This window comes from Abramis brama (genome assembly GCF_963993115.1).
Source record: "Abramis brama genome assembly, chromosome: 16".
Taxonomy (NCBI): domain Eukaryota; kingdom Metazoa; phylum Chordata; class Actinopteri; order Cypriniformes; family Leuciscidae; genus Abramis; species Abramis brama.
Genome location: NC_139978.1, coordinates 10,092,657 through 10,116,855, shown reverse-complemented (window position 1 = coordinate 10,116,855; position 24,199 = coordinate 10,092,657). Strand labels below are relative to the sequence as shown.

The 24,199-nt window shown below is 42.2% G+C and overlaps 1 protein-coding gene across 3 annotated transcripts in view; it reads right to left on the bottom strand.

The window, feature by feature from the left end:
* Window positions 1–24,199, bottom strand: part of gpr153 (G protein-coupled receptor 153) — a 150,398-nt gene that overhangs the window by 6,049 nt on the left and 120,150 nt on the right. For 2 of the 3 annotated variants that reach the window (XM_084087404.1, XM_084087406.1), the window contains exons 3-4: window positions 18,762–19,194; window positions 10,379–10,568 (exon numbers count right to left, since the gene is read on the bottom strand). In XM_084087404.1, the coding sequence (XP_083943530.1) occupies window positions 10,379–10,568; window positions 18,762–19,194 (623 nt within the window). Of the gene's footprint in view, window positions 1–5; window positions 36–10,378; window positions 10,569–18,761; window positions 19,195–24,199 lie in introns of all 3 variants that reach the window. The other variant, XM_084087405.1, reaches the window with a different exon arrangement.

Sequence of the window (24,199 nt, the reverse complement as noted above, 5' to 3'; positions counted from 1 at the left end):
CATACAACTGAGTTGTGTTACACAAGGCAAACCGTCTGAAAAGAAGCAGAGCACTTGTAAAATTAAGATCACAAAATCCATTTCTTGCACATATTCCTTATGACTGCAAACTTAGAAATGGTGCCAAATAGCAGGAAGGGTAATGAAATACAGAAAAGTCAGACACTTAACACCTACATTCAGCAATACATAATGACAGCTTCAGTTTACTAATAGTTTGTGATTAAGCATATTAATGATATAATTATCATGTGACCTCTAGCTATTTTTGATGGGAATCCAGATAAAATCTTCTTTTTACAGTTTTGCATTTGTTTTTACGTTTTAATATTTCCGGTATAAATTTTTACAAGGTAACCATAGTTGCAAACAAAATACCATTTAGTTTTTTCTTGGGTACAGAAAACTATGCGTATAGTAAATTAATATAGGATCTGAAAGGGTGTAAGAAGCTTCTTTCTGTCATTTTGTTTAATTCATTATTATTATTATTTTTTATTTTTTTTATGATAGTGGTGGCTAATACAAAGCTACACATTTTATTGTACACTGTAAGAAATGCCAGGATTTAACAGGATTGAACTGAACATATTCATATTGAAATTTCCCTTTCAAGGGAACTCGAGCTGCGTCGAAACGCTGCGGGAACGCCCCTGCATGATAACGTCATGAAGCACGTATGGAATCAGTCCAATGGTGAGACGGAACGTAATAGGCGGGTGACGTCATCGACCAGGAAACTATAAAGCACCCCTGAATCACAACAGTGCTAGCTTCTGTGCCTTCAGCAATGTATATAAAACTATAATATGGCGAACAAACAACATTATAGGAAGTGTGTACATCCCTGCACTCGATATCTAACACCAACTATGTGTTGTTTGGTTGGGAGTGCAGCATGCCCAGTCAGTTCTCGAGGGAGCTGATTGTGAGCATTGTGAGCGGATACCATTAAGAACGCTGCGCTCCCGCCGATCGCTCTTCGAGGAGGACGGTTCGGTTCGCTCTCCCCGCGGCTCGGGTCCCACTTCTGCCGAGGCAGAGCGGCAACTTCAGATGTGGAGTTCGCAAATGGATCTGACAGAGGGGTTTGAGACGGGCCCAGCCCTATCTCAGCCTTCACCTGTCAGATCCAGTGCCTCAGTTCAGGGTTTGGCAGCACGCTCTGTGGTTACTCACGCTCTGCGGTTACCCGGTAGTGCAACTATCCAGTTCTGAGGAGCTGAATGTTATTAGTATCGGAACAGGAGATCGTCACTTCAGTCTCCTGCATGTGAGGAGCTTGTAGAGGTGTTCACTCATGCAGTAGAAAAATTAAGCATTGAGTGGCCAGCGGACAAACAAGAATCTAGGCAGAAATGTAAGCTCTGTGAAAGTTTTCTGCCTTCCCACATGCAGCCTCCACGCCGGTGCTTGCTGTTTTTTCCCGACCTCCACACTGAGGTGTCGAAGTTGTGAAAAAGACCGGTTTCGTACCGTGTATATAGTCCCCAGCTATCTACATATTCAAATATACATGGGTCCAAACAACACGGTTATGGGGCGATGCCCAGGGCTGAAGAGACGCTTGCGAGCCATCTCTCCCCTGAGTCTGCATTGTCCTTTAAAGCACCGGCATTACCCTTGGTGGGTAAAGCTTATTCGGAGGCAGGTCAGGCCGCAGTATGCCTGTACACAATGTCCATTCTGCAGGCATACCAGGCTGACCTACTAAAAGATATGAGTGAGAGTGAGGAGGTCAGCACTGATGTAATTCGTGAATTATGTCAGGCTGTAGATTTGTCTCTCCGTGCCACCAAGGAGATGGCCAAGTCAGTCGGCTGGTCAGCCTTCACCTTTGGCTGTACGAGCTCACTCGACTAGGAGTATGGCTGCTTCTAAAGCTTTATTGTCAGGAGTTTCCCTACATCATGTTTGTGATGCCGCAGGCTGGTCCTCACCGCACACATTCGTTAGGTTCTATGATCTTGACTTCAGCTCCACTCCAGGGGCACAGGTGCTTTCATCCGAATGTGTGCTTTGACTTCACACAGACGGAAGTGTGACGTGGGTAGCGTTCCCGCAGCGTTTTGACGCAGCTCGAGTTCCCTTGAAAGGGAATGTCTTGGTTACGTATGTAACACTAGTTCCCTGAAGAGGGAACGAGACGCTGCGTCGCCCCTGCCATACTCCCGGCATGCCCGTGATCGACTTGCTTCAGCCTATCAGAAGCTAGCGCTGTTATGATTCAGGGGTGCTTTATAGTTTCCTGGTCGATGACGTCACCCACCTATGACGTTCCGTCTCGCCATTGGAATGATTCCATACGTGCTTCATGACGCGTTCCCGCAGCGTTTCGACGCATTGTCTCATTCCTTCTTCAGGGAACTAGGGTTACATATGTAACTGAGACGTTTTCATCTAGCCAAGACAGAAGAGTGACAAGTAAAAAAACATTTGTTGAAACCCAGACAAGCTAGAATGTAAATAAGCATATTGGCTGATTTTAAGTCAGGCAAAATATTCTTAGCATGAATACAAAGATTTTATTTTAGATCTCATATTAAATTCATAACTGTTTGTAGACGGGTCTTTTACAACTGTCAAACAACTGCTGGAGATACATCTTTGAAAGGTGTGACATCATCACTCAACATACAAAACACAACAATGAAAAAAGATAAAAAAGATAAAAGATAAGCTCTGAACATTACAAACCAAACCAAAAGAAACTGCTAAAAGTCAACCAAAAATAAGCAGCACAGATAAAAACAAGTATCAAAAGTTGCATCCCAAATGATGCACTATGTACGTATACACTATGTTCTTAAGCACCATGTACTCAACCGTGTAGTGAATGAATTTTATAAGGTTATTTTGTCATTCAACATCGAAGTCTGATAACACCTCCCCCTCTGCTACGTAATTAAATCCACACTTAGTTTTTTCAGTTAATTAAGTGCATCATCTGAGTATTTAAAGTTTACTTTTTCTATTTGGAATTTTCAATGTGAACACACTATTCACACTATTTATACAACATAATGTCATAGATTAGTGAATAAATACGTGAATTGGGACACACCTAGAAGTACAATTGTAAAAACTTGGCTAATAAAGTACTTTAGATTTTACAAGAAATTTCTGAGAGTGCAGTTAGATACAAGTCCTACTGTGAAATTACAATGAAAGTAATGCAATTATTATTAACCTGGAATATACTTTTATTTCACTCTTAAATCTTTGACAGTGTAATAACAATGCCTGTAGTCCTAAGCTTGTCACTACACCTGTAGTGTTTTGGCCAGTGGTACTGCAGGGGCAGTAAGTATTGAAATCATGCAAAAAAGGTTGTAGCGTTGGTGAAATAATTACGTTGTAATTTTGGGCAGTCTTGCTTGATCTTCTCTAAATTTCCCTTTATTTTTTTTTCCTTTGTACTCCATTGCAATTCCCATTTGAAGTGAAACACATCACTGAGTCTTGGATTGATGCAATGGGGAATGTCATCAGCGTGACCGGTGTCTGAAACACGTATGAACACATGCCAATTTTTCATTGGCTGATGACAGTCCGTGACATCATTAGTGGAGGCCCGGAAGTATAAGAGACACACATCATCAGTTTTTTTGTGTGGAGTTTGTGTGAATAGTATGTGATTATGCAGATTATAAAAAATACTAGCAAACGTTTAAAGGGATACTCCACCGTTTTTTCATATTAAACTATGTTATTCCCTTAACTAAGACGAGTTGATACATACCTCTCTCGTCTCAGTGCGTGCACTAAATCGCTCTGTCTTGCGGCGAAACTTTGTTAGCCCAGTTCATTCAATATGTGCCAAGCAGAGAAGCTACCAAACACCTCCACGTTTTCCCTAATTAAATACAGTTACTCGCGTAGTGTAACTCGACCTAGGACGGTGACACAAAACAAAACATTGCGCTTTTCTAAGCGTGTAAAATGGATAACTATATTGTATGGCGGAATACCATAGCAAGTGCTTGGAAGCAATTCGACTTCGGCGCAGTAATATCTTCACTCGTGAAAAATCCTCTCACCGGCCCCCGCTGCCTCTAGTGAAGATATTACTGCGCCGAAGTCGAAGTGCTTCCAAGCACTTGCTATGGTATTCCGCCATACAATATAGTTATCCATTTTACACGCTTAGAAAAGCGCAATGTTTTGTTTTGTGTCACCGTCCTAGGTCGAGTTACACTACGCGAGTAACTGTATTTAATTAGGGAAAACGTGGAGGTGTTTGGTAACTTCTCTGCTTGGCACATATTGAATGAACTGGGCTAACAAAGTTTCGCCGCAAGACAGAGCGATTTAGTGCACGCACTGAGACGAGAGAGGTATGTATCAACTCGTCTTAGTTAAGGGAATAACATAGTTTAATATGAAAAAACGGTGGAGTATCCCTTTAAGGAAGTGTGTGCCTCTGTGTCCCAGGATTTTGACACCTGAAGACAAACACAAACTGTGCATTCTGTGCTTGGGTGAGGAGCATGTGCGTTCAGTGCTCAAGGGCTCTGAATGCGCCTATTGTGAGAAGTTCACAATGTGGAAGCTCCGCTCATGCTTGGCCTTATTCTCAAGGGATGTAAGACAAAGGTCTGCACCTCGTGGCTCAAGCCCCACTGTAGCCGAGGCACAATGGCGACTCAAGTTGTGGAGATCGCAGGTTGAGCTCACAGAGGAATTCAAGAAATGCAGGTAATCGTTCCTCAGTTGCGGGATTGAGCAATCTGTTGGATCAGGATGAGCTTTAGTGTCGTTAGCGTCATCTGATCCAGCAGATAGCATTTTGCTGGCACCATCCAGCCAGGAGGAGCTGGATGTGTTTGAAGAGGGCGAAGATAGCATTTGTACCAAGTGTGCCACACACATCCTGAAAAGTGAAGCCAAAACATTTGGTGACTTGCTGCAGTATAGGTCATAAACCCTGCCCTTTCCCTGTAATCAAATGCGACGTGAGCCAAACTAAAAAAATCTAATTCCATTTCAAATTTTTTTTTTTTCTTCCAAAGATGGTTTCTGCTATTTTTTGGCTAATTCTTATCAAGCTGAACTATGTTGAAGTGTTTGTTTTTCTAGTAAGTTATGTTTAGTTATTTGATGCTATGTAAACGGGGTGTAACGTCATGATTGACAGCTGTACTTGTGATTGAGTCTATGGCAGCAGGAGTATGGGCAGGACCTTGATACCGCTGCTCCACCTCAAGAACACTACTGCATAGACTCTGGCTCCAAATGACGTAATCAATAATGACAGTTTCTGGGATATTTTTTATTAATTTTTCTATAGTGGAAGGAAGTGGAAGTGGAACATTTTTACAATCTATGGTCTGTACTGAATCCTCTCAGCCTGCCAGCCCCGCAAATGGGGAATTGTTGGATGTTATGGCCCACACCATTGCTAGATTGCCCAAAATCGTCCTTTCCCCATGAGCCTTCCATTTCTTTCCGATTTCCACCTGGAAGTGGAGAAGTCATGAAAGAAACCACATTCAGCTCGCCCTTTATCAGTTTCATCATTTGAATTATGTGAATGTGGAGGGATTGAGTGAGCATGGATATTTGAGGATGACACCTGTTGAAGAGATTCTTGCGAGCATTGAAGGCTCCTGCCCTCTTTGAAGGTTCCTGCCCTGCCATCTAACACCATATCTACACCGGAAGCGAGCGGAGCGATGTGACGCAACAAAAGACAATATAACTCATTATAATCAGTGATGTGGTCTACACTGGATATGGCACTGTGCGACGTGACGAATCCCAGACAGTAAACATATGCCTTGTTCTATTTATGACATACTCCAAGCAATTGCAATACTTCTCATAGGAAGGAGAAATGGATTTGCAACGGTCACTTTGTCTTGTCCAACGTAGACAGCTTCTAGCTGTTGTGGTTGCTAAGCTTCTTCGTCCGGTGTAGACACGGTGTAAGCCGCTACACCATGGACTTAGCCTTAGGACTTAGCCCGCTTGAATGGCAGGGCGTATGTGGAAGCAGGTCAGGTCGGAGGAGCCATTTACACTATGGTCGTGTTACAGGCCTACCAGGCGGATCTGCTGAGAGAACTGTATCGGGGCAGGGGTTGTCTCCTGAAGCAGTCACTGAGCTGCGCCACACCATGGACTTAGCCTTCCAAGCCACTAAACAAACAGCCGTCATGGAATGGCAGCAATGGTGGTGATGGAGAGGCACTTGTGGTTAAACCTGGCGGACATCAAGGATAAAGAAAATAATTTCTCGCCCTCTGAGCTTTTAGGCACATCTGTAGAGCTTGGCCACTCGTGCTCCTCCTCCCTTGACGCTAGGAGGAAGAGACAAGACTTGAGGAAGGTGATAAAAAAAGCAGTTCGGTAAGAAAGACAGGACCACTGAGGAGAAGTAACATCCCTCCTCCTCCTCCTCCCCATTCCTTTCCCCAACCCTAATCTTAGGCTCCCTTTGATAGCTTCTTAGTTTCCTCTGAGCTAGATATCTCTATCTCCCTCTACTCTACCTCTACTCCAACTACTGATGTGTTTGTAAGTAGGGGTGAATATTCCTTGGAGGGTGGGTGTAGTCAGATACCTCTAGTTGACCTCATTAGAAGCTGGAGGGCATCCCTCCTTGTTATCAGTCACTTACTATGGCTAGCGCTAGTAATGAAAAAAAAAAACTCGGAGTTGGCTATGGCAGGTCCTAGAAGGGTAGGTTTCGAGCTGCCTCCTACGAGTAATCTGGGTTTTTAAGCATGGTTTAACTCCCCTGTGGCTCCCGTGGGTTGAGCCTTGCTAGTGCAAAGCTGAGGCTCCCTTATGGAGGGGTAGAAACAGGGCCTAAAAATGCAAGTAAAAATTGGTGTAGGCGAGCATATGAAACGGTGTCAATCGCCAGTTGGCGGGTAACATTTTTTATGAATTCTAACAATGCAATGTTGTAAGAACATGAACGTGAACGCATGTTAACGTATGGAAATACTGAATTAAGCTCTGTTTAACGTCTTATTGCAATTGAACGGACAAATTTATACAAAATTATGTAAAAAAATGCCCGTCTCTGGTAATCATAGTCGGTTATGTCTTAAGGGAACGTAAACATTTGAGAAAGATAATGCATGTGTATCATTATATTGGATATGTGCATTCGGTCTTAAAGTGACAGCAGCCTAATAATCCTAATAAAGAGTGGGTCTTCAAGTAGGGTCTCTTGCTTGTCCCTTTTAAAGTCCAGTGGTCCATGTTAAGAACCTAACAAGTAGAGGTAGTTTGCCTAAAATTGGCAGTCCTCCTTGTTATTTTGCACTTCCGTATTAGAGTGATAGAGAAGTCTGGTTGGATTCTGGGTCAAATTCAAGCAGGGAGGGAGCACTCTCCCCCGGTTGTTTATGGGCTAAGTAAGTAGAGCTGGAGCTCCCCTGCAGGTCCCTGAGAGGGTGGAGTTTGTCTGCAGGAGTTTTAGGCAACTATATTTGCCATTCTTGTTGTTCAACCTTCCGCATGAAATCTAAAGGGTTGCATCCCTCTTGGAAGTAATGGTACCATCCAGGTTGTAGTTTAAATATTCTCCCTTTGACGAATACTCCCTGAAAGGCTGTGGCAAGCGAATGAGGCTGTCATAGCTAAGACGTTCATTCCTTAGAGCTCTGTTCTTGGGGCTAAAAATGGCCTGTAAGGGAAGGAGGAAGGTTGTAAAGGCCAGGACTTCCCTTGCTATAAGAACATTGGAGCCAGCATATTTTATTGGGAGAGGATGACTTAGGGAGTGCTTCCATGTGAGTCTTTGAAGGGATGTGCCCTGGGTTGACGATCTGACTCTGGTTAAAAAAATCTGTTGAGTCAACTTATGCTATGCCCACTATGGTTGTACATATCACCAAGAGAGGCAGGCATTCCCTCAGCAAGGCAGAGTGTGTATTTGTTCCCAATAGTGTCATTCCAAGACGCAGTGTTGAGTTCCACTTCGAAAGGGAACGTCTCAGTTTACGACTGTAACCATGGTTCCCTGAGAAGGGGAACAAGACACTGCATCTCGTTGTCATAACTCTGGCCTGCCTGCACGTCTCCTTCAGACAAAGAAGCTGATGATGTGTGTTATGGGCGGCCTCTTATACTTCACAGACTGTCAATGCAAGACGCAGTCTCTTATTCCCCTTCTCAGGGAACCATGGGTACAGTCGCGACCTGAGACATTTTTTCTTTTCATCTTTCTGGATTTATGTCATTTAAAGTGCCCCTATTATGCTACTTTAAAGGTTCCTAATTTTGTTTCGAAGGCCTCCTACAACAGGTTTACATGCATCAAAGGTCAAAAAATGCTTTAATTTTCTCATAATATACATTTCACATCACCACATTTTTCAATGATCCTCAAAGGACTCGTCCGAAGATTCAGTCTCTCTAAATCCCTCCTTTCCACGAGTCTACTCTGCTCTGATTGGCCAGTTGGCCCACTCTGTTGTAACTGGTCAGAAACGACACTAACCATTAACATAAGTTAATTTCAGCTCCGGAGGCTTCCTAAAGCTCAGCGATTGTACAGACTGTAGAGACAGTAACGATGACAGTAATGATGGCGTTTATTTTACCATATCAATTCGGACGCGAGTCTGATGATGAAACATTGGAAGAACTAGTTATTCAACCCAAACCTCCATCACAAGGACGACTTGAGCAGGATGTTTCTCAGTGATGCGCTATTCAGTTTGACGTACATTATGAGATGTTGCAACTGTAATTCCTCACCATCAGCGTTAACAAGTGTATGTCCATCAACAAACTATGTTTATATTTCTAATTTATTGCGGTACACATGTGGGAACTGCATCATTAAATGTATCAATAACAGCACATAGCCGCATTCGTTAGCTGAGCACTAACGTGAATGACTGATGTAACATTAAAGTTTGTAAAACAAATCTTGCTCCATCCTTTATCATTACTCAAAGTAGTAAGAACAACAGAAAATCTGCATTAATGGACACAATTTTAGGTAATAATATAAACAATATAAAACACAAAGCTAAGTATTTTAAACACCCGGCAGAAAATATTTACATCAATAATTATTCTTACAGTTTGTGATTCAGAGGAGCTAGTTGGTCCAAATAAAGTGGGTACTGTCCCATCTTTAATGGATAAACATTTTGTAAATCCCATTTAGACCTCACAAAGATTTGAGAAGCAATCGTCAAAATGTTATACTGCTTTCAATATCGCTGTGGTAATTTTAACCACTGACTATTCACATCCTCATCCTTTGGAAGTGTTTACAAAGACAATTTGCTTTTGCAGAGTAGAAAACAGTGTCTTCTCAACATGTACACAACACCAGATATAGAGTTTGAGGGTCGGTCAAAGAAGATGTTGTTTGCGGGCCAAATGCAGGCATTATGCAAATGTATTACCCAGGGACGTGTAGCCATAACAAAGTGGGATTTGAATTACTGACGACTCATTTAGGCAGTTCAAAGTCAATTTTATTTTTTTGAGAGACAATGACTTTCTTTATTGTGCACTTTCGGCTTCACAACTTTGCAGATCTTTTACATCCACAGACAGCTACATTACACATTACATGAAAGGTAATATTCGAAAAAGCATAAATAGGGGCGCTTTAAAATGTTTAGATATAACAGCCTACAGCAGGCTTACTAAAGCATTTGCCTGTGACATAAATTAGAGTGAAGGAACTTTGCAGCAAAACTTCTACAGTGGCAGTTCTACAAAGGCATCTCTTAACAGGTATTCCAGTTATAGATTTATTTTTAAGTTTATGTTAGCTAAAACATACTAATGAGAGATTAAAACAATAATTTAAAATAATAGCCATCCATCTCAAAATGTAGGTCACATGATAAATCCAATGACTGTAATCATCATTGTAGTAGAATTGATTTTTTCCCCCGAACATGGCAGTAATGAATGTAAAATGAATTAATCAATTAATAAGTTAATTGATAATTAATTGGAAAGACAAAACTTATAATTTGAAGGATAAAACTATCTTTACTTCCTTTCTCCACCCCCACTCTAACATCAGAGGCTGTGTTTGAATACCACTGAATAATTACAATTATACTACACATACTACTTTCTTCAATTTTCACCTGATTTATACAAGCAGAGCTCATTTGCTTTTTCCCCACAATCCAACGCACCTAGTCTATAATTTTTTCGTTTTAGCATTTCATGAATCCAGGAGTAAAGTTATGTGACAAGTATGTAATTCTAGAATTTACAAGTATTTATTTTTGCTTAGTACTGTGTATTGTCTTGACTCTGACTATTAAAAAAAAAAAAAAACACTGGTATAGTATAATGTATAATGTACAATATTATGTTATTTTGAGTACAGCATTGTTTTCTCCTTGGAAAACGCTAAAAGAAGCTTAGTGGTCCTTACCTTCATCCACTTCATCATTGGACATGATGGCAACACATTTCTCCCAGACCATCTTGACGTCTGCCCTGTAGCGGTCACAAGCCCACAGGAACATGGGAAGGAGAATTGATTGTGCTATGGAACACCAGAGCACACATAGGACCATCCAGTTGTAAGAGCGGTCAAATTTCAGGCTGGCAAAGCTCACCACCTACAATGAAGCACTGCAATTATTTATATGGTAAAAAGCAAAGAAAAATGGCATACAGACACATACAGTTCACCTAATGGACAATTTAACTGTGGCAGTGATACACATCACGGTCCCAATTTATATTAGGTGTCTTTAACTACTATGTACAAACCATAGACTGTAAAAAAATATGGACGTAGTGTCCGTGACATCAGCCGTAGGTTTCTGAAGAGATTGTGTCAACTAGCCTCTCCCCTGTGAAGGCCTCATCGACACAACAGCCATCGGCACTGATCCTCAACAAACCCGTCTCCATACTTAACTCCATACCAAACTATTGTGCATTATTTTCCTGTTATCTCTGTAAAGCTGCTTTGAAACAATCTGTATTGTAAAAAGCACTATATGAATAAATGTGACTTGACTTGACTGAAGAGCATTTTTGAAGCCCAAATTGGGCAGAGCTGGCCGTTGCCATTTTGGCGGCTCAATTAATGTAATTAACAGATGTAATTAAATGCAGGTATTTTTAAATACATTAAAAGTACAATGTAAAGGTGAAGGTTGCTGCTTGGTACTAACATTTAAATTAATCATTTGATACAATGCTCGTATTGAGTACATACATGTTTTTACATTGTAAAAAATACCTGCATTTAATTACATCTTTAATTACATCTGTTATCACATCTATAATTACACTGTTGACCCTTCCCTTACACCTTAACCCACCCTTAAACCTACTCATACCCCCAAACCTGTTCCTAACATTACCTGTATCCCACATCAATAGCAGCAAAAGTGCAACATGGACAGTTAAATTTTAGGACTAGATGGTAATAACCCTTGCTATTATTGCACCTTCCTGCGATGGGTGGGGAGCAAATATGGAGGTTATAAGGATAGAGGGAGGGAAGTACAAGGCTTAATTTGGGGTCATCAGTTGAGCACCTTCTTTCCTTAATGATATATGCCCACGACACCTCCAGAGGGCTCATTGGCGACATCCAGCGTCCCAGGTGCGCCCCCCTTTGCTTTTACCCCCACTCTGTGCCTATGCTGTTATGGGGCCCAACCAATATTCTTCCTTTTAATCCAGAACCATCGACTCGCTTGTTCAGCATCACTTGAGAGGGCCTTGACAGCTTGCTGATGGGCTTGGCCTCAGATTCCTCAGTCCTTAAGAATTGTGATGACAGATCTACCGACAAAGCCTCGACAGCCAAATTCGACCGGGCAAACCATTGCTTTCCAGCCACATTGTTCCACGTCACCTGCTTTCTCAGCATACTTAAGGCTCTTATGTTCATAGGTCTCCTCCACAGCATCCTCCCAGGGCACAGTATGATATACACAGTGTGAAGTGAGGAGGACCAAAGCACAAGGTCTGGTTTAAGATTGGTAGCTACAATTTCGGGTGGGAAGCAAAACCTCCGATTCAGGTCAGCTAAAAGCTTCCAATCCTGAGCTCCAACCAACTGCCCAGTATCTGGGGTCTTCACTTTGACCTCGCTTGTCTCTTCCTCCACAAACTCCTTTACTGGAGCATGAAGACATAATGGAGGAGGTAATGCATTGGTCCATTGGTCCGGAGGTAATGGATGTCCGTCTGGAATCCAATGACGCTTCAAGATACTTCAGTAACTGGTTGTGCCTCCATGTATAATGGCATTGAGCCAACTAAGATGTGCTTCAGGTTTGCTAGAGATGAGCAGAAGGGGCACATAGGATCTTCTTCGTACCATTGGCTGAGGTTCACTGGAGATGGCAGGACATCATAGGTGGCTCCTAACGGGAAGCTTATTTGAGATGCTTCCATGCTCCACAGCTCCTCCCAAGAGAAATGTCACCTCTCAAATCCCTACCATCTCATCCACTGCCCTAACTTTGCTTGAGAGGTAGATTTGAGCAAGAGCAAGCAACAAGTTTTTGCCACTGAGATAGAGTTGCCTTGTGCCAAAATAGTCTAAATAGGTCTAAATAGGCCACCACTGCCTTACTGCACATGTCCAACGATGTTTCAGTGCTTAAGGGCTGACTTAGCCTGCATGGATCAAGGGATTCCATCAGTTTAATTTCCAGCCTTACTTGGGAGCATTTATACACCGGAAGATCCAAAATTCCATTTTCATACAGGCCTATGTTGCTCATGCACCTGGGGAGGCCTAGCCATTTTTTAACAAATGAGCTGATCACCCTTTCCAGTTTTACAACTTTTTAGACTGGGACCTCGTGGATGGTCAGAGGCCACATCAGCTGTGGTAGGAGACCGAATTGGAAACACCAGAGCTTTAACCTGCCAGGGACCAAGGTCTTGTCAATACTCTCAAGGCCACTAATGGTGTCCCGCCTGAGCTGGTCTACTTGTTCTGTGTCCTTGAGAGTCGCATTACACCAGCAACCCAGGCTCTAAACCCTCTGGGGTCGACAAATGTATCTACTTTTATTTGCGCCGTCTCAGTCTCTTTGAAGTTCTTTCTGAAACATGTTTCAAAAATGAGCTCAAACTCAGCGAATACTAGCCACACAGACATGAAAGATATGTCTTTAGAGAGATTGAAGTGTCCACTTTTAAATGAAGTAAATTCATTTTAGTTTGGAAGAAGATGCCTTAGGGATTTTAAGCCTTGAATGTACCTCAGAAGAAGAATGCGATGTGGTGTGAGGGTTGATCCAGAGGAGGATATTGTCAGTAAGTAATTTATTCCTACTTACATTAGTTAACATGTTATTGTTACATAAGCTTGTACACATTTTACTAGGTGAACTATTGCCAGACTAAATTGTGTAAAAATCGACTGAAATATGTTAAAATATGAAATAAGCTATATAGGCAGGTAGGTAGGCAACCTTTCATTGCAAAATGTGAGTATGACACAAGGATGTTTTTATGCTCTATAATATTAAACACAATATGATATAAAAGTAAATGACACATGGAATGGAATTTAACCATTTGGGATCTGAAGTGGATTCTTATCACAGAATGAGGCAGACAATATATTATTTTGAAGTATTCTATACTGTAATTAATGCTATGTCGATTAGCATTGCATTATAAATATTCTTTATTCTTATGAAAATACCCGAAATGGCTTGAAGAACACAGATAAACCATATATTGTCACCATCTTGTCACCATATTGTGTTTAATGTCAAAGCATTTCTATCTTCTTTTTATTCAGCTACAGCAATTTCAGTATTAGGGATTTCCTGGAATGTCAAGTCATATTACTTATGTGAGGCATATTTGGAGTTTCTGCGTGAGGGCGCCCTCTGGGTTCCAGTATGAATGAAACATACATAACATGTTTTTAGTGCTCAATAATGCTCACACCACTCTATTTTGGGTAAATATATATAAAAAAATTAAGTAAACATATGATGATCCATATGTTTTCTCTACTGAAGTGTTCTTTTCTAATCATTTAGTTACTGTATAGGCCCCCTGCATTTATCCCATAAAATAAAAGGTTTCTGTAAAGTAAAATCATTATTATTTTTATTACTATATTTGTCACAGTCATGTTCAGTTTGCTTCAGTTTTCTTGGACTTTCTGTTTGTTTCCATTCATCACATGTGTTCCTTTGTTCTAGTTTCCCGCCACTCATCAGTCATGGACACTAACACTAATTATCACAGCTGTTCCGTCTTTTAGTTAATCATCACTGTGTATTTAAGTTCCTGTCTGTGTTCTGTTCAGTGTCTGGTATTGTTTGTGTTGTTTGTTTGCACGCTGTTTCGCATGTTGGCTGTCTATTTGTATTTATCTGTTAAACCTTGTGTTATCCTATCTTCATCTTCGTCTTCATTGGATCTAAGCATTACAATTTTACAATATATTATACTATACTTATATTTTTATTTAGTTCTAATAATAATCATAATAATTATTACAGAGACGTGTTTCAGACACCATCTCACGCGGAAGCATTCCCATAGCATCAACGCCATGACGCAGTGTGGAAGATCCACTTTGAAGGGCAACCAAGAGACATTTAGATACCAAACACAAGCCTGTTGTGTTCAAAATAAATATTGTGATCTGAACACATCACAACAAACCATCAAAAAGTAAATCTAACTTCTGCTCTTGTTTATAATTTGATGTACAAAATGTGTCAATTTACAGATTCTATGTCATGACTGCAAAACCATTTGAAAACCTAATATGTGTATGAAAAAGATCCATAAAATGTATACATGTAGAATATGGGGGACAGCTTTTCTCTTCTTCAAAAATAGGCTTTTATGATAGACTTTAGATATGTGAAGCTGTGAGAATTGTTGAATGGTAACGTCTCGGTTGCGTATGTAACCCTCATTTCCCTGAAGGAGGGAACGGAGACATTACATCAGAGACTGACGAAATGGGGGTTTCGCTAAGAAGCCTATCACCTTCGAGTTCTACAAAACGAGCCAATGGCAAAACAATGCCATGGGTCTGCGGAATTTGCATAGCGCAACTCCGCCCCACCGCGTGGGTATAAAAGGAGCTGCGCAGCAATCTCGCATTATGTTATGCTGAGGAGCCAAGACTGACCTCCCAGCTGTTCCAGCGGTATAGCGAATGTGGCAGGGGGACGTAACGTCTCCATGCCCTCCTTCAGGGAACGAGGGCTACATACGTAACCGAGACGTTCCCTTTCAGTTAGTCACTCCGAGTTACGTCAGAGACTGACGAAATGGGGGACCCAATTCAATCACGCCACAGCGGCTGTCTTCCAGTACCCTGTTCAAGTCTGACCTCCCTATTGTGAGACTAGTACGGACGAAGGGCTAGGCTTAACACAAGAATACCAAGGTACACTGGGTAGCATATCCCAGGTGGAATATGTAACACAGCGCCTACCAATAGGGAGGACTTAGAATACACATATGACCAGAGTACGGGATGCATATGGAGAACTCAGAGAACTTATTGTGGAAATACACATGTGGGGGTTGCCCAAGCGGGGAACCATGCACATAGAAGCACCTAGCAAATCACGAGGGCTGACGGCATCGACAGTGCAGGAGAAACTCAGGGTCTAAGGAGAACTCATCTGAGTGAAATAGCGCACATATCCAGTCCATGGAGTGGAATGGCACAGCAAGCCATGACACCGAGCAGGTCCTACTTACTGGCTAGTGGAAGCGGAAGACAATGGCGTCCACTATCCAGTGAGACAACCTTTGCTTGGAAAGAGCCTTTCCCTTCAGCTTCCCACCAAAAAAGACAAAGAGCTGGTCTGAGGTCCTGAAACACTGCGTTCTGTCTATGTAAGCACAGAGGGCACGTACTGGACAGAGCAGTGCCAAGGCTGGGTCTGCCTCCTCCGAGGGCAGCACTTGCAGGTTCACCACCTGATCCCTGAAAGGAGTAGTGGGAACCTCGGACACATATCCAGGCCGGGGTCTCAAGATCACGTGAGAGTTAGCTGGCCCGAATTCTAGGCACGCTTCGTCAACAGAAAATGCCTGCAGGTCCCCTACCCTCTTGATGGTAGGTCATGCTGTCCTACCGCTTTCGAGTCCACAAGGTCGTGGTGCGCAGAGATCGCAGCCATGTAAACCTTCAGGGTGGAAGGAGACAGCCTTCGTTCCAACCCTTCTTGAAGGACGGACCCGATCTGGCATTTCCTGGGATCTTCTTGGCGAGAAGAACACCAGGTGACGGAGAGGTTCCACTTCAGAGCAAAGGCGTGTCTCGTGAACAAGGCCCTAGCTGAAGTGATGGTAGCCACCACCTGAGGTGGTAGGGTACTCAAACCTGCCGTGTCCCATCCAGAACCCACACATGTAGGTTCCACAGATCGGGACGTGGGTGCCAGAGGGTGCCCTGTCTCTGAAAAAAGGAGGTCCTTCCTCAGAGAGATTGGCCAAGGAGGGGCTGTCACGAAGAGCACCAGTCATCCACCCTGATCTTGCACAGGACCTATGCAATAAGGCTCACTGGGGGAAACACATACTTGCGGAGGCCCCGCGGCCAGCTGTGCGCTAGTGCATTCGAGCCGAGGGTCCCCTCGGTCAGAGAATAAAACCAGCCGCAGTGGGAAGTGTCTGGGGAGGAAAACAGATTTACCAGTGCGTCGCCGAACTGTTCCCAAATCACCTGAACCGTCTGGGGATGGAGTTTCCATTTCCCGGGATGTGGCCGAAATCATGAGAGCTCGTCGGCTGCACGATTCAGCTCTCCCGGAATGTAAATGGCTCGAAGCGACCTCAGATGCTTCTGACTCCATAAGAGGAGATGGCCGGCGAGTTGCGACATACGGCGGGAGCGCAGACCACCTTGTCAGTTGATGTACGCTACTGTCGCCGTGCTGTCTGAACGGATTAGTACGTGTTGGTCCTTGAGCAACATTAAAAAACGGTGCAGAGCCATAGGTACTGCCAGCAACTCGAGGCAATTGACATGCCAAAGGCGCTGGGGTCCTGACCAGGAGCCTGCGGCAGCATATCCATTGCACATGGCACCCCAGCCCGTGGCAGAGGCATCTGTTGAGACAACAACATGCCTGCAAACTCATTCCAAGGGCACTCCGGCCCGTAGAAAGGAGAGGTTTGACCACTGGGTGAAGGTCTGACGGCAGGCCAGACAGAGTAACCGGTAGTCGGAGCGTGCCCAGTCCCATCTCGGGACTCGATCGCGAAGCCAGTGCTGAAGAGGTCTCATATGAAGCAGTCCGAGCTGCGTGGCTGCCGCTGCGGATGCCATATGCCCCAGGAGCCTCTGAAATAACTTCAGTGGAACTGCACTCTTGCCCTCGAATTGGCAATTCAGCAGCTCGTAAGTTGCGCGTACATGGCGACCGAGTTGATTTCTATACCGAGAAAATAGATCCTCTGCACAGGGGAGAGTTTGCTCTTTTCCCAGTTGGCCCGAAGGCCCAGACGGGCGAGGTGCCAAAGCACCAGGTCCCTGTGTTCGCAAACCTGCTCTCGAGAGTGAGCTAGAATCAGCCAGTCGTCGAGATAGTTCAGGATGCGAACCCTGTGTTGCCGAAGTGGCACAAGGGCTGCCTCAACGACTTTCGGGAAGACGTGAGGAGACAGGGCTAGCCCGAATGGAAGTACCGTGTACTGATATGCCTGCACCTTGAAAGCAAACTGTAGAAACGGTCTGTGTCAAGGAAGAATGAGATATGAAAGTACATTCGAAAATGCGTTTGGCTGTTAACATCTTGAATGGAAGCCTGTGAAGGGTTTGGTTCAAGATGCGCAGGTCCAGGATTGTCCGTAACCCACCGCTCTTCTAGGGTACAATGAAGTAGGGGCTGTAGAAGCCGGATTTCATCTCGGCTGGAGGGACGGTCTCGATCACACCCTTCGCCAGTAGGGTGGCAACCTCCGCACGCATGACAGATCACCCTGGCCACCAGCCAAAGTATCCCCTCTCGCGGAGGGGATAGATTGGGATGTGGCAGAGGGGACTCTACCTCTTCAGAGGTCATTGAGTCTCGATCGCAACATTGCAATGGTCATGTTCCCACAATGAGAACATGACGCATCCACGAACGTTGCCTGAGTGTGATTTAAGCCCAAACACACCAGGCAGCAATCGTGCCAATCAAAAGACAATACCTGTCTACCGCACCCAGAAAGACACGGGTGAGACATCTTTAAAAAGACGTGCCACATGCAGCTCTTTTAAACTCAACAGTGTGTTGAAGCGCCCAGGGAGAAACACCCACACTGTTGGCAGATCACTGCACAGACCAGCAGCAGGTAATGTGATCTTGCTGGAACACGCCGTAACACCAACAGCACTGAAGAGTCGCTCGTCTCGTAGGTGAAGAACTCAGAAAGGCTTGCAGAGGAGTGAAGAATGCTCTTGGCTCCAAAGCAAAAACATAATGCGAGATTGCTGCGCAGCACCTTTTATACCCATGCGGTGGGGTGGAGTTGCGCTATGCAAATTCCGCAGACCCATGGCATTGTTTTGCCATTGGCTCGTTTTGTAGAACTTGAAGGTGATAGGAGAGACTGACTGAAAAGGAACAACAGATTCCAGGGAGTTTTCTAACTGACACATTTGAGGATTTCATGTAGTTTGTCAATAGTCCTCAAACAAGTCAATATCATTCAAAAGTCAATTTAGAGCAACTCCTCAACTCATTAACCTATGCAAAGATAAATAACACTTGTACTCCACCAAAATCCATTGAATCTCCACTAAAGCCCTTCTTGAAAATCATGTTTTTTTTAAAATGAAAACAAACACTCACCAATATGGGGAATCCAGTTAGAAAATCGTATATGAAGACTATTCCACTGATCAGATAGGTGATCTGCAGCGATGTCTTAATGGGCTCTGAGCCATCAATGGATGAACGCCTTTTGCCCTGAGCATCCTCCACTACAATGGTGGGAACGTTAAATTTGTTCTTGTCCACGTGTTGGCCCATATGGATGGAAAAGGTCTGGAAGAGGGCAATTCCAATACAGATGACGCCCATCACCACACTCCCGCTGATCAGCAACAGGAAGCAGACGCCAAAGCCCAAGCCAATCTCAGTCACAATGAAGCGACAGTTGTCGTGGGTGTAAAAGCGTTCTGTGGTATCATGCCAGCCCACAGCAGGCAAGGTGGACAGAATGAATGACACCATCCAGATGCCCATGACGGTATGTACAGCCTGCTTTTTGGTGTTACTCAACCTGGTAGAAGATAAAGGAGATTAAAAGTCTTAATGAAAGGTTAATATATCTGCAAAAACAGAATCACACATATCTGAGGAAAATTTATTTTTAATAATACTATAATCATTATACAATCGATATACTAGTTATATAAGTGGTTAATACATCTGGATTTCATCATTGAGCATAATCATTTTTAACTCTGTTTTTGCAACATCGCTATTAAAATGTGTGGTCTAGTTAATTTTACTGAGTATGGTTATAAACCGGGGTGAGTTGTAAATTATAACATCATCAATTAGAATCCAAATTCCTGATTGATAGAATCAAGTTCCGCCCTACTTATTTCTTTAGTTTCACTTAGAAATATGTCACATTACACTTTAGATCACAGTATTGATTATAAATCACTCTCTCTATTTTTGATTTAATTAAATAAGACTGAAATCTTTACTGAAAAAAATAATAATATTTAAAAGTGGAACACTAGTACATTTTTCATAGTCCTGTCAGCAAAGAGGAATAAACTATATTTCAAACTCTATGTTTAGGCTTCCAATCATCTGGACTAAGGATGTGCAGTGGAGCCAATATCTGTATATGTATCTTTATCTGTAACAATCTCCAAATTCTTCATATCTATGTCGGATATTCGGATAAACCGGAAGTGGGCGGGGCTTTACCAGGAAGTACGAACAATTACTTGAGAAGACCGTTATGTCTATGGTTTTACATCTGTTTTGTTCGTAGTGATCACTAAACAAATATGCCTTGTATAACAGATAAAATAATATGTTTTATTATGATTATAAAATTATGCCTATTTAAATAACTGTCGGAGCCGTTAGCCTCGTATAGGCAATGCTTTGAGTTGTGCTTTGGATGACCCGAGTTCGAGTCCCAGCTCGGGGACCTTTCGTGATTAACCCTTAGGGGTCGACAAACGCGCCGGCACATTTTGCTGGATCTTCATCACTAGTAGCACAAAAGACTTAAATCACTCCGTCATTTATGGTCATACAGAAAAAAGAAATATGAAAAAAGAATCTGTAAGATGTCTACTTTTGTATGTGTCCACTTACAATAGAAACAAAACATTGTGCTTTTGTAAAATAAAGAAAATAAACAGGGTGTGCTTTCTGCCTCTCCATTTCCGTGAACTTTTTTTCTTGAGCACGTCTATAAACTGAAACAAAACTCAGCGAATACTTGTCACACATATATGAGCAATATATCTGTATATACATTTAAGTGTGTACTTTTAAATTATCTAATTCAAAACGAAAACAAATATTCTCTGTTTAAGTAATTTGTATGAAACCAACAAGATGTCCAGTTTCTCAAGCTAGCACTCATTAGCTCTAATTTGACCACACCCACGCGCACAAAAGAGATTCACATGCAAATCGTCCACGTGAAGGAACACAAACCTGTAAACGCCCTCATTACCTCAAAAACAAAGCACCAAACTTCATCATTCCTCTGATTTTCGTCGAGTTTGGAGGACACGCTGTGAGCTTACATTGGATTTGCCTCAGACAAAGAAGAACGCGATTTAAAGATAAGAAAGATTTTAAGGTAAGAAATGTATTCTGAATTATATTAGTTAATGTTATTGTTGCATAAACTTCACATTGCAGTTGAACTGTTGCTAGACTAAAATGTATGAAATCGACGGAAACATGTTGAAATAGGTCTGCACAATTAATCGAATTTCTAATCGCGATTACGATTATGGATGCCACGATTACGTAATCGTTCAAAGCCGCGATTAAAAAAATAAATAAATCCACTCTGCGTGCATTTAGAACATGTTATAAGAGGCGAATCACAACTACTTCAGAAAACCCAGCACAATAGGAACTACCAGGCAGCGACGTATATAGTGAGGAAAATAAGTATTTGAACACCCTGCTATTTTGCAAGTTCTCCCACTTGGAAATCATGGAGGGGTCTGAAATTGTCATCGTAGGTGCATGTCCACTGTGAGAGACATAATCTATAAAAAAAATCCAGAAATCACAATATATGATTTTTTAACTATTTATTTGTATGATACAGCTGCAAATAAGTATATGAACACCTGTCTATCAGCTAGAATTCTGACCCTCAAAGACCTGTTAGTCTGCCTTTAAAATGTCCACCTCCACTCCATTTATTATCCTAAATTAGATGCACCTGTTTGAGGTCGTTAGCTGCATAAAGACACCTGTCCACCCCATATAATCAGTAAGAATCCAACTACTAACATGGCCAAGACCAAAGAGCTGTCCAAAGACACTAGAGACAAAATTGTACACCTCCACAAGGCTGGAAAGGGCTACGGGGAAATTGCCAAGCAGCTTGGTGAAAAAAGTTCCACTGTTGGAGCAATCATTAGAAAATGGAAGAAGCTAAACATGACTGTCAATCTCCCTCGGACTGGGGCTCCATGCAAGATCTCACCTCGTGGGGTCTCAATGATCCTAAGAAAGGTGAGAAATCAGCCCAGAACTACACGGGAGGAGCTGGTCAATGACCTGAAAAGAGCTGGGACCACCGTTTCCAAGGTTACTGTTGGTAATACACTAAGACGTCATGGTTTGAAATCATGCATGGCACGGAAGGTTCCCCTGCTTAAACCAGCACATGTCAAGGCCCGTCTTAAGTTTGCCAATGACCATTTGGATGATCCAGAGGAGTCATGGGAGAAAGTCATGTGGTCAGATGAGACCAAAATAGAACTTTTTGCTCATAATTCCACTAAACGTGTTTGGAGGAAGAAGAATGATGAGTACCATCCCAAGAACACCATCCCTACTGTGAAGCATGAGGGTGGTAGCATCATGCTTTGGGGGTGTTTTTCTGCACATGGGGCAGGGCGACTGTCCAAGGAGTGGCTCTGTAAGAAGCATATCAAGGTTCTGCCGTGGCCTAGCCAGTCTCCAGACCTAAACCCAATAGAGAATCTTTGGAGGGAGCTCAAACTCCGTGTTTCTCAGCGACAGCCCAGAAACCTGACTGATCTAGAGAAGATCTGTGTGGAGGAGTGGGCCAAAATCCCTCCTGCGGTGTGTGCAAACCTGGTGAAAAACTACAGGAAACGTTTGACCTCTGTAATTGCAAACAAAGGCTACTGTACCAAATATTAACATTGATTTTCTCAGGTGTTCAAATACTTATTTGCAGCTGTATCATACAAATAAATAGTTAAAAAATCATACATTGTGATTTCTGGATTTTTTTTTTTTAGATTATGTCTCTCACAGTGGACATGCACCTACAATGACAATTTCAGACCCCTCCATGATTTCTAAGTGGGAGAACTTGCAAAATAGCAAGGTGTTCAAATACTTATTTTCCTCACTGTATGTACGCTGAAATAAAAAGTCTTTCACCTCAGAAAAACGGACGTTCCTGTCATGTCAACCGTTATAGGCTACTGTGTTCGTAGCGCACACTCTTCAATTGCACGCGCAAGTGCGGCGGCGTGTATAAAGTGCAAAGGAAACTACGAGCATGCAATGTTGTAAATTAGTAAGTCACCAAATAAAAGTAAATTACCAATAAATCACGTTACTGGTATGTCGTGTGTTAGCTGAGAAGGATTTGCAAGCAGGTATGATTTTCATTCTATTCACCAGGAGCAGTTTCCATGTTTCATTAACTGTTCTTGTTAATATTGTGTATTCACCATGGTAACTGTCGTTTCAATATTAACCCCAAAATGCCACTTTATTTTCACTTTGTGTTATTTTTTATATTTTTAAATGACTGTGGTGGCTCATACCAACATTGTATTAACAAAAGCTAGTTTGGGACTGCTATTTAATAGCTTTAGCATCTATACCTAATGTTTATTTCTTAGTAGTCTTTACTATTAGTCATATTCTTACAATTTATGTGTATGTTAAGTAAAGGGGGACAGTGTGTGTGTTCACAATTTTTAAGTAAACATGTATAATAATATGTCTATATATATATGTCTATGTATATATATATATATATATATATATATATATATATATATATATATATTCAATGTAAATTGTGATAATCGTAATTAATAATCGCAATTACAATTTCAACTGAATAATCGGCAATTATGATTTTTGTCATAATCGTGCAGCCCTAATATGAACTATAGACAGGTAGGCAACCTTTAAATGATAAATAAATATACATGTATGACATGAGAATGTTTTTATGCTCTTTGATATAAAACATAGAATGATATAAAAGTAGGCTAGTATGAGTGTTTACACTAACATGTATAGCACTAATAATGTATAGGCCGGTGTTTACTATGAAATACTGTGTTTGTGGATATCTGCTCAAACACAGATGTTTATTATAATATGGTAACAATGTTTCGAGGATCGACTCGATTGCTTCAGTAAATGTTCTCTGCATGCGCTGTGAGTTTGAGTCAATCGCACTGTGCGTTTGAAAAGCAAAATTGTTAGAAAACAATTTTTGGGGGGGAAGAAATTCAGGCTTTCTTCCCCCCCAAAAATTGTTTTCTATAATGTAAAAATTATTATTATATGCCTACAAGGCACAACAAACATCTCGGTTACATATGTAATCCTTGTTCCCTGAAGGAGGGAACAGAGACATAGTTGACGTAACGACTGATTGGGATCATGCTTAGGGAGCCTGTCATCTTCGAGCATTGTTAAAACGAGCCAATGCACACATTGGCGTGCGTGAATTGCCAGTCTACGCTAACCAACGAAAACCCCCAGCTAAGAACTTTATGGCCATGCAAGCTTCAAAGAGATGAGACCAACTAAAGGAAGAACGTTGTCAACGTTTGATAGTTTTGGAAAGACTGATTGGTTCAGAGATGGCACAGCTCAGTGCTCGATCAAGATAACAGCAGAAGCTGCTCGATCCCACGACAGATATACAAAACAGACCTCCATTTTCTTAAGGAACTCTGAATGACCCAGAGTTAAAATCTCTTCAAACCACAGAGAACTGAGATTTTACCTACAACAATACATAAAATCATCCCAGAACAATTTTTTGATGGACTTAT